At 39.7% G+C, this 16,889-nt stretch overlaps 2 protein-coding genes across 5 annotated transcripts; both read left to right on the top strand.

Moving 5' to 3' along the window:
- The first annotated feature begins 137 nt into the window (after window positions 1-137).
- Window positions 138-2,837, top strand: asb13a.1 (ankyrin repeat and SOCS box containing 13a, tandem duplicate 1). Of its 2 annotated transcripts, none has more exons than XM_034673523.1 (6): window positions 138-292; window positions 524-711; window positions 1,626-1,782; window positions 1,998-2,193; window positions 2,318-2,526; window positions 2,603-2,837. In XM_034673523.1, exons 1-6 carry the CDS (start codon window positions 250-252, stop codon window positions 2,758-2,760), a joined length of 951 nt encoding a protein of 316 aa, XP_034529414.1. In that variant the 5' UTR covers window positions 138-249; the 3' UTR covers window positions 2,761-2,837. The 2 variants fall into 2 exon arrangements, with proteins under 2 accessions (XP_034529414.1, XP_034529415.1); XM_034673524.1 differs by having other exon boundaries at window positions 141-292; window positions 1,998-2,132; window positions 2,335-2,526.
- A 2,011-nt stretch (window positions 2,838-4,848) lies between these two features.
- asb13a.2 (ankyrin repeat and SOCS box containing 13a, tandem duplicate 2) lies at window positions 4,849-15,214 on the top strand. 3 transcript variants are annotated; one of them, XR_004629416.1, is made up of 7 exons: window positions 4,877-5,225; window positions 6,611-6,798; window positions 6,891-7,047; window positions 7,135-7,269; window positions 9,272-9,463; window positions 9,878-10,078; window positions 13,574-15,214. XR_004629416.1 is itself a non-coding variant. In XM_034674098.1 (6 exons), the coding sequence occupies exons 1-6, from the start codon at window positions 5,186-5,188 to the stop codon at window positions 10,003-10,005; spliced, it is 840 nt and encodes a 279-aa protein (XP_034529989.1). In that variant the 5' UTR covers window positions 4,878-5,185; the 3' UTR covers window positions 10,006-15,214. The 3 variants fall into 3 exon arrangements, 2 of the variants coding, with proteins under 2 accessions (XP_034529988.1, XP_034529989.1); XM_034674098.1 differs by having other exon boundaries at window positions 4,878-5,225; window positions 9,878-15,214; XM_034674097.1 differs by having other exon boundaries at window positions 4,849-5,225; window positions 6,891-7,269; window positions 9,878-15,214.
- The last annotated feature ends 1,675 nt before the right edge of the window (window positions 15,215-16,889 follow it).

The raw sequence follows: 16,889 nt of genomic DNA, 5'->3' as shown, positions 1-16,889 counted from the left end.
TTGAGTATTTTCTCGAAAATTTCGAGTTTTCTTTCTTCTGTAAATTTTAGATTATAAACATCTATTTCTAGGCCATTTTTATTCATTAATAGTACTCTTGAAAAAAAACTACAAAGCATCCCGAAAATCTCACCGTAAACTACGACTCCCATAATGCTTTGCGGCCTCTACGGTCAACACGCGTCTGCTAATGTTTACAGCTGTCCGTTAGCTGTAGCCCAGCTGGAACAGCGTGTTTAACCGGCAAACATGGAGGTGACAGCTGCTCGCAGGTCGTTTCTATGTGATATTGGTGAGTTTTGTTAATAATTCTAACAATTACACGTTAGAAGGATAACAGCTGTTAACACATGTTAGCTGTCACCAGTTGACGTGTGCGTGCTGTTTTTTAACAGCAGACTAGCATAACTATGTTTATAAATAAACGACAGCATCAAAGCTGTATTTCTATGTAGTACTTGTTAATTTAATTTAATAACTGTATTAATAGAGCTGAATGTGCATGTGTTACTGCCTGCATAAGGTTTCTGGGCAGACCGGACCGCCCTGCATGAAGCAGCGTCTCAAGGCAGAGCTCTGCAGCTCAAACAGCTGATCGAGAGCGGATCCTCAGTCAACATGGTGACAGTGGACAACATCACACCACTCCATGAAGCATGCATACAAGCTCACCCGAACTGTGCACGTCTGCTGCTGGAGGCTGGAGCCCAGGTGAGAAATCAGACGAATACAGCACAAAGCCTGACTTCTGCTGATATGATACAAAGCTAGAATAAAGTAGGACACCTTATCAGAGTTAAAAGTGTTGCAATAACACAGAATAACTACTGAAATATGTTTGTGAAGCAAGCTTTAGTCTGAACAACTACCAAGGATTTGAGTCAAGAGTTCAAGGGTTAGAGCATTTGGGTAATACAGGTGTGTGTGTTTTTTTTAACTTGAACCTTTGAGTGCGTGATTATTTAAAGGACAAGGTGTATTATTGTTTATTATTATTACTTTAGTTGGAACCAGCAAAACAGGCTGCAATGACTGCAAATGCTTCCAGTCAGTGTTGTTCTAATGAAGGTGTTTGTTAGACACTCTTGTCATGGACAACATCCACCACCCTCTCTACAATGTGCTGGTGAAACAAAGGAACACATTCAGTGCAAGACTCATTCCCCCTAAATGCACCACAGAACGCCACAGGAAGTCATTCCTGCCTGTTGCCATCAGACTGTACAACTCCCCCCTCTGATCTCTGAACAATAACCTTGCAATACACTGTGCAATATCCCTGATACTTTAACATCCTTGTATATATCTCCTTCATTCCCTGCGCTTCTGTATATACTTTATTGTTATTGTATTTTATTCTATTTTTATTTGATCTTTATTTTATTTTATTTGATCTTTATTTTGTTTTATTCATATGCATATCTTATTTTATTCCTTCTTCTATTAATATTTGACTTTCTTACATACTGATTATAAGAGCTCTGCCTGAATTTCCCTCCCCGGGATAAATAAAGTATTTCTGATTCTGATTCTGATAACAATCAGAGTCTGTTGATATAAACATCTAGACCCAAATGATAAAAGGTGTAGGGATAGAAGTTAAATAGTTTCTGTGTTTCTCCGAGGTGGATGTACGAACCATCCACGGCAGCACTCCCCTGTGCAACGCCTGTGCTTCTGGAAGCCTTGAGTGCACCAAGCTGCTTCTAGAGTACGGAGCCAAAGTGAATCCTTCACTCACAGCTCTGACCGCCTCACCGCTCCATGAAGCCTGCATACAGGGTAAAAACATATTAAACCCCTAGGTCATAGAATATCTTTTAAGCTTTTACTTCCCCCAAATATTTTTAGTGGGGTTTAAAAACAAGATATTTGATATTTTCTTTATCAACATAAGATACAACCACAAAAAAAAAACATGCAGTTTTCCGAAGTGCTCCTTGTTTCTTTCATTTAAGAAACACCCTCATACTTTTCCCTGCTTACCTTCCTCTCAGGAAATGTCAAAGTGGTGAAGTTGGTGATAGCCAGTGGAGCTCAGCTAGAGGCGTATGACGTCCACTTTGGTCCCCCGCTGCACATCGCGTGTGCGAAAGGACGCGTGGAGTGTGTGAAGGAGCTGCTGAATGCAGGTCAGGAAGAAGACTGCAGGTCAGGAAGAGGGTTCAAGAATAAATCCACCCTTAAGAGAAAGTATGAAAGATGCCAGCCTCTGAAGAAACATGTTGGATCATATATTTGTTTACAAGTTTGAAAATATTTTGATAGTGCAGACAAAATCAGACAACTAAATAAGATGATGAATCATAAATCCCAGGTCTCAAATTCCTGCAGGTGCTAAAGTGAATTCAGTGAAGTTCCACGAGACGGCTCTGCACCATGCAGCTCGAGGAGCCATGGTGGACATGATCGAGCTGCTGGTGGAGTTCGGAGCCCACGTTTACGCCAGCGACAACATGGGAAGAAAACCAGTCGACTACACAACACCTGCGTCTCCTGCGTACGCCTGCCTCATGTTTTATGAGAGTGAGTTCATGCACTGCTGCAGAGACTGTCTTGATTCTGAAGCAACATAAACCAGGCTTTCTCTCTCTCTCTGCAGATAATCCTCTGACTCTGCAGCAGCTCTGCAGAATCACAGTGAGGAAGTTTCTCAGTACCAGAGCCGCGGAGGTCATAGGTCAGCTGGACATCTCTCATATTATCAGAAGCTACCTACAATACTCAGAGCTAGAGGGACCCAGCTCTGAAGCTCTGTAGAAGACTGTTTCTTTAGATTTAAAGCCACTACAAGGGAGCATCATGTGCAAGGTATAAGCTTACTTTTTAAAATGCAGGTTAAATGTCATGTGACTCAGTTTTATCTATATTATTTATTTATTTATTCAAAACACTTTACAAGTAAACACCAGAAGATACATTTTATAAGATTGTGCCAGGGGGACATTTCTATATATATATATCGATCTGAAAATGTTTTCATATTACATGCTGTTATTTGTTTAATCCTCTTTTGTTTCTGAAGCTGTTGATGACATTTTTTGGCCTTTCATGTGTAAACACGGTAACAAAGCATCACCTAAAAATGTGAATAGATGAATGTGAATATTTCACCATAATAAACTATTTTGAACACAGAGTTTTAGAAAAAAAAACACTTAAGGTTTACAAGAATGTCATCGCACTTTAGTTTCTTTTTGACGTATCAAATTAAAGCTACAGTTTGAATAGAATAGAATAGATCTATATTGTCATTGTTGTAAAGCAGTGAAAGGTAAAGAAGTTGACATTTAAAATAACACATACAATAGAGTTAAAATCAAAGCACAAGAAAATAGTACAATTAGGTTAGAAAATGTTCAGAAATTCATGTTAATATTGGTCTTTATGACAGTTTTTAGCAGAATAAAGCGTTATAAACAATACAAGTCTTAATATATATTGCCATTAAACAAAGTTGAAGTGTTTACTTAACTATTTTAAACCAGTAAATGTAAAAATAACAAAATATAGTAAAGTCTGTTTGTGAAAACTCAAAGTATGATAAATAACATGCTCATTATCTAAAGTGGCCCATTTCAGAATCCTGCATTTGACAATACCATCCTTCATAGGATGAGGCATTAATGTCTTCTAATATGTTGTGTTGAAACTGCAAAAAGAGGGCTGATTCTTAATATTCTATTGGCTGCAGGGTGTCTTAATCCACATGAAAATATCAGAATTGTCTTTCTTTCTTTATTGTATTGAACATATAAAAGAACAAAACAAGATATAACGGGTAAATTGAAAAATAAAACTAACCACTAACTTTAGTGACATGTAATGTGCAGGAGGAGCCGAAAAAACCCCAAACAGGCTTGTGGAGTGGCCCTCCTTATAAAAAAACATTTAACACAAAGACAAGGCATTGATGTAGAACAGAAAACCTACAGTAGATACAAATAAAAACAAAACACATAAGATAAGATAAGATATTACTTTATTGATCCCCCGGGGGGGAAATTCAGTTGTTACAGCAACCCAGACATAAGTACAATCAAGAAGAAGTTTCAATAAGTAAAATAAAATAAAATAAGATAAGATAAGTAAAAATAAAAATAGATAAATAAAGCTAACATGGGTTAATAAGAAGGATTAATATTAAAAACAATAGTAAAACATGTAGCAGTAGATGCCTATACTTATAGTAGACTAGTCAACTGAATGTAGCAAAGTGAAAATTGCAATTGCTTATTCTATAATATAATGTACTAAAAGTATTAAGCTGCATAAAAAAAAACTAAAGTTTGTCTTATGGAGTTAAAATTGTGTATGATAGTGTCGTGTCTTAACAGCCTGTGATGTGCAGATGTAGAATGAACCTCGTGACACTGGCCAGCTTGAATAGTAATTCTATTTATTACAATCAAACAGCACCAGCATCAGTAACAAGCTTCGCGACTGCTTGGAGGACGACCGGGCTAGATGAAGTCACCTCTCTTCTGTCTCCACGTTCTGACTTAAATACTATGAAGGTGCACTCAAATTAGAATGAGGGTGTCCTCAAAACATGCACATATATGCACTCTTCAATACGAGTTTAACGTTAGCTGCTATTTGACTCCATTTATGAAAACCTTGAAATGACAACAGTCAAGTGACCGTTGGTCAAAGATGCCAACTGTCATAGGCAATAATATTTTTTTGTCTAGGTCAAAGGTGATCTTTTTTAGGCCCTCTCTAGAGACTTCTGGGGCCATTCTACAATAACTCATTCTTGTGGGCCCCTGAAATTATTTTAAACAACACAGACTAGCAACATATACTTAATCTTATGTAGTTGAATATCATATATTTCAATAGTACATTAATTTAAAAAAATATGCCAGCCTCATTTCCCTGTGTGCTGAAAACTTATTAAGCATGTTAAATATGTCTTGGTCGTTGAATTTTAATGTAATAATAATAATACGTATTATTTATCACCAGACCTCAAAATTTCCTATTTTGTCGTAAAAACTACAAATCCCAGCATGCACCACGAGTGCCGGTTATATCCTATTTTATACAGTCTATGGTTATATCACGTGACGTGACTGCCGCCGCATGTAAACACTGTGAGGACGCCGCTGTTTACAAACACTCAGGACTCAGTTTCTGCGTGAACGCTGCTGATTGTGGAGAGATTTAAACACGGGACAGGATGGAGATTGAAAACTGTCAGAGTTTCTTCGGAGATATTGGTGAGTTTGATTTAAAGACGACATGTCCGCGAAACTGACGAGTTTTGTGGATCTTGACCTGATTTGACGTCAGAACGGAGGAGGAATGTAAGCTAACACGCTGACAGGTGCTAACACAGCTAGTGTGTTATTATGGTTATTATGAACAGATAGTCACAAAGTGTAAACACTCACTGTTGGAGCTGTTAGCCTCTTACAGCTTTTGTTTAAGTGTGTTTGTTGCTTTTGACCTGTAAAAATACTGAAAATACAATATTAATAATATTTACTGTAGGGCCTGTTGGTAGGAATGCTCACCATTTGGATGCCTGTCTTATTAAAATTAGAGATGAACATCAGCTGTGTGTTTATGTCAATTTAATATTCCATCACATATGAATATTTATCAATAATGATTTAGTTTTATTGATAGTGGGAATAATTTATTTGCATAGAGGGGTAAAGAATAAAGAATTCAAATTTAAAAGTTAAAATTGTTTTAAATTATCAATCCATCAATCAAGCTTTATTTATATATCACCTTTCATACAAATCAAATGCAATTCAAAGTGTTTTACAGAGATTGAAAACAAGAAAGAAGCAGAAATAAAATAATGGCAAGACATATTAAAACAAAAATGGGTTTTAAAATAGAGACTAATGCTCACCAACAAAAAAATAAAATGTGTAAATAACGATAAGAATATAAATAGTTAAAATAAATAAATAAAAAAGTGTAGGGATAAGAGTTGAATATACAATGAAGGCAAAAAAAAAGCAATACAATTAAATAGATAAATAATTAAAAAGAACAGTTAAATCAATTTAAAAGATTAAAGTAATACAAGCGTTAGATAAACAAATACATGAAAGCTAGACTGAAAAGATAGTTATCGTTTAAAAATCTCAATTTCTTTATCAGCCCTCTCAGATTGATTCAAGCGGCACATTAAAAAGCACTCCTAAAAGCACAACATGTTCACAATAAAAACATTAAAGAGGGTATCAGGTTCATAATCAAGGACGTGTAAGGGGTGTTAACTACTTAAATGAGGTGCTGTGTATTGACTGAGGTTGTACAATAACTTTAAAAAGTCTGTTATGATTTTTATTTTTACAGAAACTATTTTAAAAATCTATTTGTGCATTTTTTTAATACATATTTTAGATACTTTTTTGCAGTTCAAGTGCTTTACAACAAGAAATACTAATGCACATGAAACAGGGTTAGAGTGACAGTTAGATAAAAAGTTGGTGAGTAAAAACAAGTCAATAATGAAGGTTTAATTCAGATGCAGAATGAAGAAAGTACATAAATACACCAGATATGATAATTAAAGCTTAGTAGACACATATTTAATCAGTATAAAGTAGCCAGTGATGTATTGATTTGTTTCCTCCTGCAGGCTGCTGGTCAGAGAGAACAGAGGTCCACAAGGCGGCGTCTCTGGGTCAGGCGTCCCAGCTACAGCACCTCATAAAGAACGGCGCATCGGTCAACGTGTTTGCTGTGGACTCCATGACAGCGCTGCACGAAGCCTGCCTCGGTGGTAAGACCCAGTGTGTCCGTCTGCTGCTGGATGCCGGAGCCCAGGTAAGAAACGGGAGTAAAAACAGGTTGTTCTGTCGAGGAAAACAAAGACGGAGGGAAGAGGAAGAGTGCTAACATGGCGTGATGCCTTTCAGGTGGATGCGAGGAATGTAGACGGGAGCACCCCGCTGTGTGACGCCTGCTCAGGTGGTAGTTTGGACTGTGTGAGACTCTTGCTAGATCACGGTGCCAAAGCCAACCCTGCACTCACCTCTCGCACGGCCTCCCCGCTCCACGAAGCCTGCATGGGAGGTGAGGACATGAAGGCTGACACATTTCTAAACTCAACATTCCTCTCAGAAAATAAAAGACTCTTCGTTTTCTCTTTGTTCTTTTCAGGAAACTCCGACTGTGTGAAGCTCCTGATTTCCATGGGGGCTTGTTTGGAGGCGTACGATCTGTACTACGGGACCCCGCTTCACGTAGCGTGTGCTAACCGACACACAGACTGCGTGAAAGTGCTGCTGAATGCAGGTGAGCAAAGCAGGATAGCCCTTCTTTATTTGCTGTATGTCATATTTAGGATCTCTAGTCATGGATTGCGAGTGTTGTTATTTTGATTCTCCTGCTGGTGTAACTTCAGGACAGGCAGTAACTAGACTCTGCAGCCTCAGCTGAACCTGTGCTACCATGCAACAAATATACATGTGGCAATACCTTCAGATTGATGTGCAGTAGCATATTAATTACAGACTATGCACACTTTATGAATGACCATTCAACAGTGGAGCTCATTTTTCTACCTTGCTTACCAAGCACAGGGTCAAAACATGATGAGTAAAGAACCTGCCTTTGGTTTTAAAGTCTTGTACATGAGACACAAATTTGAAGACAGTATAAATTCTCAAAACTCAAAAGATGATGCTCCTCAGATATCTTTCAGGGATAATATTTCATAGAAATGTGTCCAATATTATTAAGGTTAGTTTGTATAAAGTCTAGTGGTTGCCCCAGCTAGACCCCAGCATGCAATAAAGTGTGACACATGGGAAAGAGTCCAAGTCTTGGCTCCATCCACTAAGAGACAGTCTGTTTAACGCGTTCCTAGTTCCGTCGATGGCCTTTTATAACTTTTTAAGTGTTCTTGAAGTGAAGGTGAGGCTAAATATTCTGCACAGGCTTTAAAGGTTGTGCAGAAGTGTGCAAAACTTAAGCCAGTGAGTGTTCAAGAGCTCAGAGTGTGAGACTGTACAAACTGTATGCACAAGAGTCTGATTGAAAAAGAAATAAATTCACTACAAATAACAGAGTTTAGTTTCTTATTTGATGCATACGCATCATAGCCACTACTGCCCCAGTAATGTCCTGTGTACATATATGTGGGATGATGTGCACCATTGTTGTGAGGTTGGGTGGATGCTTATTGCTCATCATTATGTTTCATGTATGTATTTTTGTACAGACCGTGACAACACATTTCCTTATTAAGGACAAATAAAGAACTATCTATTGTACAAACAAGACATAAAATACAATGAAAGTTCTTCTTATTATGGAATAACATAAAAAAGAACAGCGACATGGTGGATATTTCCAAATACGTCACTTCTTTAACTGTTAAACAACGACTCAACTTTTAGAAACATGTACGTGTAACACCCTAAATATGCATGATCCCAACTTTTTAGGCATTTATCTGCAAATAAGTTATACAGACAAATGAAATGATATTTCTCTCAAACCAGGTGTTAAGAGAGTAATGAAAATAATTAACAGACAACAATATAGTAAACAACAGAACAACATTACATCAACGCATGGACAGACATGGCTGCACATTCTATCTTTAATTCTAGCTGTTTCTATTGGCAATGTGTTTTATCATTCTTTTCTTTCTAATATTGTTTTGTGCATTTATTTCTTTTGTATGTATGTTGTTATAAATATATTTTAAAAAATCATAAATCAAATCTAAAAAATAAGTCAGTGAGGCTGCTGTATCTATCTATGTCGCCATCTTGATTTGAAAAGTCCAAAACAAACAATCACTCAAAATTCTCTCAGGAACAATGTGCCCAAAGATGCCATTATTAGATTACATTTTGTGCCTTGTGACTCTATTATTGTCTTAAAACATACTACATGACCCGCATCACATTTGTAGGTGACTAGTTTCATCATTAACATGGATGCAACTAGTTTAAATGTAGCTTGTGGACATTTGTGGATTAATTCAACTCAGAAAGCAGTCCCCAAAAAAGCCTTATTTCCCTCCTGTTGTAGTGATGTTTGATAAAACTACAGTTAGCAGCTTTTTTGGGAATCAAGTAAACCTTTATTTAAATGAAATTATAAATCTATGATCTGTTTTTAAAGATTCACGTCTTCCAAGAGCTTTAAGATTAGAGCCACAGAAAGAGGAGGGAAGGCAACGTGTTAAGAGATGGACGAATGTTGTTCTTTTTGTTCTTTTCTTTACATCCATTTACATCAAGAGAAAAAGAGAACATCTAAAGGTAATGTCTTTTTGTTTCAGGTGCTAAAGTAAACGCTACAAGGCTCCACGAGACCCCGTTGCACCACGCTGCTAAAAGCATGCGAGTGGAGATGATCAAGATCCTACTGGAGTTCGGAGCCAACATCCACGCCAGAGATCAGTACGACCGGAGACCCGTGGATTACACCACGCCAGGCTCGCCTGCTGCAGCCTGCCTGAAGTTCTATGAGAGTGAGTTACTTTGTGAAGTCTAGGAGATGTTCAACATCCAGATTGAATTCTGCACCTGAGCGCATGATCAGCTTTCTGTCAGCAGGGGGCAAGAGAGAATAACTTTTCACTTCCAGGAGACAGAAGACACCTGTTGTTTACGTTTAGGCTCATTCATACGTCACATATAGGTTAGATACATACGAGAAGGTGATGACTCACACCTCTTAATTAAGTTAACATCTTTATATAGCTTAAAGAGGAGCTTATGGGACAGTTTCATGTTTAAAATACAAGCAGATGATCTCAGGGAGTCACCTCAGACTGCCTCAGTGATGTATCGTTTACACGTTAAAGCATATCCAGCTCAGCTTCCTGAAGTATTATTGCAGAGTCTGACGTGCTCATATCTGCCTCTTGTTTTCCGGTCTGCAGCCGCTCCGATGAGTCTGCAGCAGCTCAGCAGGTTGGTGTTGAGGAACAGTCTGGGCACCAGAGCTCTGGAAGCTGTTCAACACCTGGAGATCCCAAAACTCCTCATCAGCTTCCTCTGCTACCAGTGACTGCCGGCTGCAGGAGGACGGACTTTTACTCAGAGACTGGAGAATCAAAGCTGCTGACAGAAGCACAGAGAAGGTGCCAACATTTAAGTTAATATGAGTGCAAACACTTACTGATTTATGGTCCTTTATAAACCAAAACAAATCCGTTCATCAAGCTCAGACTCGTAAAAGAATCATTAATAATTTATTTATGTATTTTCATTTGTAGAGTTAGACATAAACATCAGAATCAGTGTTTTTAAACCCTTTAAATGATCGGGTGTGCAGAAGCAGGTGATGTCACAACCTGTCCAGAGTTTTTCATGTGCACAGATGTTGGAAAGAGGAACTGTAAACACTAAAAGCTGACCCTGAACAAATCGTGTGATCTGACTCACAGGATGAAGACGCTGTGTATCAGCCTGACACAAGCTGTTAAATTCCCTCCCTCTCTGCTGTGTGCATGTTGAAGATTTCTAAAATACACTGAAACAGCAACAATGACAGTGAGCCAGAAATCGAGGTGGTCAAAAAAATATTTAAACTATGTAAAGAAAGATCTGGTTCACGCAAAGCCGAATGTTTCTGCAGCAGCAACTTCCTCAACTCCCTGATGGATAGAAAATAAGTCTTAATAATCCAGCCACAACCTCCCCATGTGCAGATAATCCCGGAAACGTCTCACAAAATTTAGCTGGAGCACATCCAAGATGAATCTTATTGGTTTATAGATTTGAACGTGGGAATTGTGATTGCGATCAGGGGTCTCATTTATATTGCCAGATCCCTTCCTTTTAGAATTCCAAAGTGTGGTCGGCCATTTTTCTTTGCAAAGTGGCAGCAAAACATTTTTGAGACTGAGACTTCAGTGAATAATGTCTTAGTATAAGTTCTACTTTGTTATATTTTATGTGCATGTCCAAAGCAACACTCACTAGTTCACAGTGAGCTATAATGATGAGTGATCCTCAAAGTGAGAGTGTGGCCCCCTGGTGGGCTCTGAAGGAACTGCATATGTCCCTTTGACGTTCTTTAAAATAAACAAACTTTTAATTTAGATTTCTTTTCTTGCAAATACTCTTATATATAGACTGTTGGTGATATTTGGAAGTACTTTATATGAGTCTGATGAAATAACTGATTTGTTTAACCTGCTGATACTAAAACAAGAGTCTAACTTTGGCTTCCTCTGGCTGCGTTCAGTAAACATGATGAGCATGTAGTGAGAGGTTTTGCTTTTAAAGATGGGGTTATTATTGTCTCAGGAGTAACTGTTATATAACCCTAACTGTAAACTTCAGATATAAAATTCTTAAATGGAGTTTAACGTTTGCTGATCACTTAAATAGAAGTCTGACTGGCACCACATGAGAGGCCTAGAGTATTTATTTAAACAAAGTGTCAGAGCTCAGAGAGGAAGGAGACAAGTGGCATCATTTTGTAATGGAAGCAACATTAATCATTGTTTGTCGCTGCACTGAAACGTTAACACGCGCACATTTCCTGGATATCTTCAGTTTCTAGCATCCAGAGGAATTCAAAGCAGCTTTCAGGGTGACAAAACCCAGAGATCGTCCAGACTGTTTCTCCACTCAGTCTGTTTACAGAGCGCTCATGAGGTCTCAATATTTTTAGCGGAAGTGTTTATGGATTCCTCAGAGAGCTTGAGGTTTGCTATTTTGGCTCTTTTCTGAGCTGTTTTGGAAGTTGCATAAGTTTGATCCACAGAGGTTAAATCAGGGCAAACATAAAGATGGACTCCTTCAAATCAAAGTTGCTTTAAAGCTGTGGTTTATTTTAGTGAAGGTGAGACCTCTGACTGTGTTTCCACTGTATTTGGAAGTGGAAGCAATGAGTCTCAAACTTGCGTTCTAGCTAATGACCAGAAGAGGGCGACCTCACTGGATTCAAATAATCGTTTGATTGTAAAGGAGCAAATAAGAAAAGACACATTTCTTACAAAAGTTAATTCATGAGTTTATTTCTATTCCTTAAATCAATGAATCAATCTTTGTTTAGTAGTTGTAGCAGCTGGAGTCTGGCACGTCCACAGCAGCATGCCATACGCCAGAGATCCAGAGGAACATACGGGACAAGGGAGCTCAGGGACTCCAGAAAGGTCTATGGTTAGTAACTTTAATGGGACAGGAAGAGTTAAAGTAAGAGACAGGCAGACAGAGGAGAAAGAGGGAAAGACAGGATCCCAGTGTGTCAGTTTAAGCCTATAGCAGCATAACTAAGAGCTGGTCCAAACCTGATCCAGCTCTAACTATAAACTTTATCAAAAAGGAAAGTTTGAAGCCTACTCTTAAAAATAGAGAGGGTGTCTGCCTCCTGGACCCTGACTGGTAGATGATTCCAAAGGAGAGGGGCCTGGTAACTGAAGGCTCTACCTCCCATACTACTTTTAGAGACTTTAGGTACGATGAGCAGGCCTGCATGTTTGGAGCGTAGTGTTCTAGAGGGGTAATAGGACACTATGAGCTCTTTACGATACAAAGGTGTCTGACCATTAAGAGCTTTGTAGGTCAGAAGAAGGATTTTAAATTCTAGTCTAGATTTTATGGGGAGCCAGTGTAGAGAAGCTAATACGGGAGAGATGTGCTCTCTCTTCCTCATTCTTGTCAGTACTCGAGCTGCAGTGTTTTGGACCAGCTGAAGAGTCTTTAGAGGCTTATTAGTGCAGGGAATGATTCAGGGCGGGGCTACCTCTCCTAACCCTGCCTCTCGCCAAAGGACAGCTGGGATCACCTCCAGCTTCTCAGGAGTCTTGACAGGATAGGGTGCAGATTACAGATGAATGTATTGTGAATACAGATCCTCCTTGCTGACCAAGCTAGAGCTGTCATATTGATAACTTGATAACTTAGCATTTTCCATATACGGTATAAAACATGGATGTAGTCTCTGTGACGTCACCTGTTGGTTTCTGAAGAGGAGTTTGAAGCCCAATGATGGTGTTCAAAATGCTGACTCATCCTAACTTTCAGTCAACCCAGAATAAATAAAATTCGTGGTGTTGTTGAGGTGGAGTTGAAGCGGTTTTGAGCGTCCAAGCTGGCAGCTACACAAGTCTTCCGTCCTGATATCTTCAAAACTGACGAGTAAATAAAACAAACTTCACGTCGCAGTGTTTACGAATTAAGGAATGAGCGATGCAGACCAAAACCAGGCGGTGAATTTATTTAGCTTAGCTTTAAAGGCGGGCTTTAACCCTCAATTTATACACGCTGAGCATTTCTGTGGTTGAATTTCTGCTCATTTGGATAGTATTCCCTTACTTTGTGCTTTAATCATCACAGAGTATGCTGCATAACTATAAAGTTTTGTTTCTGCAGGTTTAGATGAGTTTAATATGAATAATTCTGCTCTATTTTGTTGTCCTGTTACCTTCTTACACAGTAATCATATTAAAGTCCTGTTGTAGTTGACCTGGATCACGGATATCTGGCTGTTTGTAGCTTACATCCATAATCAATGAGTATTTCTGATCTAAACGATCTTTAAACGATCAGGAGTCTGTATATGGTGTTTTATTTTGAAATTGGCTGATGTTGCATGTGATCCTCGTGCCTCACTTCCTGTCCAGGTCGTTCTTTTCTGTGCAGTTGACGCATGCTGGGCATGGGCTCTGTCGAAAATAGACTCGAAGCGTACCTCTGGGGGAGAGGCGCGGGGGCAAGTTCCCGAGACGGAGCTGAAATGCACTGCAGCACTCCCTGTGTACGCGTGAGCATTGACTAGAATGGGAACGTAACGCGACGCTGCGCATCCTGTATAAAGTTGGGGTAAGGACTCTTGTGTTTTTGGAGCCAGCCTCTCGTGGAAACTAACGAAACTGCAGCTTTTGCACTACAGAATTGACTTCACTTTTCAACAACCCTCTCTCCTCTCTAGCTCCTCCCTCTTGTCCAAATATGGTTGCGTCTGGCACCAAAAAATAAGGCCAAATGTCAAGAAAGTCTTATTATTTCTGTCAACTTTCTTCTTCCTCCTTTCCTCATCTGGCAGTCTTAACTCCAGCTGTTTCACCTCCATGGCAGTCTGTCTTTAACATTTAATGATTTACATTTACACATCAAGGGTCTTGTACCTTTTGCCTCATTTTCCCATTTGAGGATCCTCTTTAGTATAGAAGACATCAAACAGAGGAGACAGAGAGAGACATGCAACAAAAGCTTTATGCAGCAATGCTGTAACAGGTCAAGATGTAAAAGCACTCTGTACACCCTGAAGTTCCTGCTCTCAAACTGAAGCACAAACAGTAAAATGTGTGTAAGCAAAGAGAAGTGAGCATAAAGTCGACTTCTCTGTCCTCCCTCTTTGATGTAAAACATAAACACGGTCCACGTGCAGTCTCCTGACTTCACCCTGCAGGATTTTAGGGATTAAAGTTCTGATTTCAAAACCTTTCTCATCTATCTGCCAGAAGGAAGGCGAGAGGTCGTGTCAGCGCTCTCTGAAGCCTGCACCTGCTGTGTGCTGTTTGTCTTTTGGATCTTTGCACATCATGCTTCATGCTTTCTTCATCCAAATCTCTCGGTTTCCTCCCATCACTGGCTCGCTCCCTAAACGTGCCCGAGCTGCACGATGCTGGCCTGAACACTCGGCTCGTCTGTGGCACGCCGTAAACATGCCAAACTGAAGCAATTTGCTTTTGCAAAATACATCTTCCATCAAATGTTGATATTATGACTAGCTTTCATGAAACAGAAACGCAGCCAGGTCATCAAAGTCTCATGCTGTAAATACTCCAGGCACAGATCTTTCTTTCTTCCCACAGCCTCTCTAAAGACTTTAAATGTCTGACCCTGAAACATCTTACTCTCTGAACTGAGGTCTTAAAATAACTCCCACAAAACATGAATGTTTCAAAGCGTTACGAGGCTGCAGGGAGAGACTGGAAAAAACAGAGGAGAGGAGCGAAGGCATGCAGAGAATTTCCCGTTATCTAAGATGAGAAATGCTCCTAAATAGGGATGATGAACTTCAGGGTGAAGAAAGAGCGGTGGTTTCTTTTGAAACTCTCCTCCAGGTCCGACAGTTCTCTCTGTTTCATTATTTTGTCTTAATCTGCTTAAATACATCAGGTTTATTCTCCTCAGATGTTCACAGAAGCTGCTGAATCATCCCTCAAAATGTGTCATGAATATTTATCTTATTAACTGTACAGAAGTTTTGCTGTGACTGTAATGAATATGTTGATTATTTGAATAAATCGTAATCTTGACGTGTTTCTTGTTCTCATGTTTTTGCATGAATCTGGTCTTTTGTAGCTGACATTATTTGCGTATCACTAGAACCTTAACAGTGTTTAATATTTTTCTCGTGTAAAGTTTTTATATTTTATAGAAAACAACTTTCTTTGTGTGTTTGCGTCGATGTTTTGATTCAAAGTAGTGACTGGAACCTCAGGGGAAAGGCCTTTGCACGCTGCACGTTTAGAGAGCAATACGATCTCATTTTGAGTCGATCGTGTTTGCACGCTGACTCTGAAACGTTTCCCTGTCATTATTTTCAGAACAGGTTAAATTTTCTGCGTTTTTCCACATGCATCCTTTCCCTTAGAGGATGCAGTGACATATGGAAAGGCATTGAGCATGATGTCTGAACATCCACAGATCCAGGTGTCTTTGCACACTTTACTGATGTCATCACATTTTGAACACGTGTCTGTGTCCACTTGTTGATTTGGACCCCAAGGTACTTGTATGTGTCCACCCTCTCCACTTCCTCCCCCTGGATGAGGACTGGGGCTGGGGGCCTCCTGTTCCTCTGGTAGTTCACCACCAGCTCCTTAGTCTTGCTGATGTTGAGCTTCAGATGATTACTGTCTCACCACGTGATGAAGCTCTCTATCAGTCCTCTATACTCCTCGTCATCTTCACTGATGCATCCAACGATGGAAGAGTCGTCGGAAAACTTCTGGAGGTGGCAGGAACCGGAGTCGAAGCGGAAGTCGAAGGTGTAGAGGGTGAAAAGGAATGGTGCCAGAACAGTCCCCTGGGGGGTGCCGGTGCTGCTCGTGACCACCTCAGAGGTACAGCCATCCACTCTGACGTACTGTGGCTGTCCAGTGAGGTAGTTCACGATCCAGTCTGTGGTGTCCAAGTGAAGCTGCATGGCCAGCAGTTTGTCTCTCAGAAGGCGGGGTTGGATGGTGTTGAAAGCACTGGAGAAGTCAAAGAACATGACTCTCACAGTGCTTCCCTGCTTCTCTAGGTGGGAGAGGTACTTGTGGGTCAGGAAGATGATGGCATCCTCCACACTGATGTGCGGCTGATAAACATACTGCAGCGGGTCCAGGAAAGCAGAATGCAGTGTCCTCAGGTGCTGAAGAACCAGTCTCTCAAATGTCTTCATCACATGTGACATGAGTGTCGCAGGTCTGTAGTCATTGAGAGCGCTGGGACGTCCTTTCTTCGGCACTGGGACGATTCAGGCAAAACTATAACTACAAAAATTTACAGTAAGTAAGTGTGTCTGAATGAAAGACAGAAAGTGGATGTTGTTGGTGAAATGAAAACAATTACCGCACTTTAGAGGCATCAAAATGACTTTATTGCGAGATTATTAGTAAGTAAATACAATTTTAGAGGGCCATAAGCATTAAAACATTAATCCATCTTTAAACTCTACTTCTCAACTCATGGCGTTAATTATGCTTCCCCAAAGTTCCACAGTTTCTTCTTCATTTGTTTAGAGCTAAATGTTGGTGCAAAACTTGATTTATGGGATCAGTGTGGGGACATTTTCCAAGAAACACTCCTGTGAATTTAACTAAAACATTAGTTCTTAGCTCAAAATTGACTTGATTCAAGGGAAAGACTTCTGCTCAGTTACCCCTCCTTACCACTAGGGTGTGCTCTGGGTAAAGAAATAGCCCATGTTGAAATTTTAGTGAG

This window comes from Notolabrus celidotus, chromosome 21, assembly GCF_009762535.1.
Source record: "Notolabrus celidotus isolate fNotCel1 chromosome 21, fNotCel1.pri, whole genome shotgun sequence".
NCBI lineage: Eukaryota > Metazoa > Chordata > Actinopteri > Labriformes > Labridae > Notolabrus > Notolabrus celidotus.
This window is presented reverse-complemented; position numbering and strand designations above follow the sequence as displayed.

Coding starts and splice junctions, on each gene's coding strand:
- asb13a.2 (XM_034674097.1), top strand. CDS start 5,186: ATGGAGATTGAAAACTGTCAGAGTTTCTTCGGAGATATTG. Junction 5,226..6,610: donor GAGTTTCTTCGGAGATATTG/GTGAGTTTGATT, acceptor TTCCTCCTGCAG/GCTGCTGGTCAGAGAGAACA. Junction 9,464..9,877: donor CTGCCTGAAGTTCTATGAGA/GTGAGTTACTTT, acceptor TCCGGTCTGCAG/CCGCTCCGATGAGTCTGCAG.
- asb13a.1 (XM_034673523.1), top strand. CDS start 250: ATGGAGGTGACAGCTGCTCGCAGGTCGTTTCTATGTGATATTG. Junction 712..1,625: donor TGCTGGAGGCTGGAGCCCAG/GTGAGAAATCAG, acceptor TGTTTCTCCGAG/GTGGATGTACGAACCATCCA. Junction 1,783..1,997: donor CCATGAAGCCTGCATACAGG/GTAAAAACATAT, acceptor CCTTCCTCTCAG/GAAATGTCAAAGTGGTGAAG.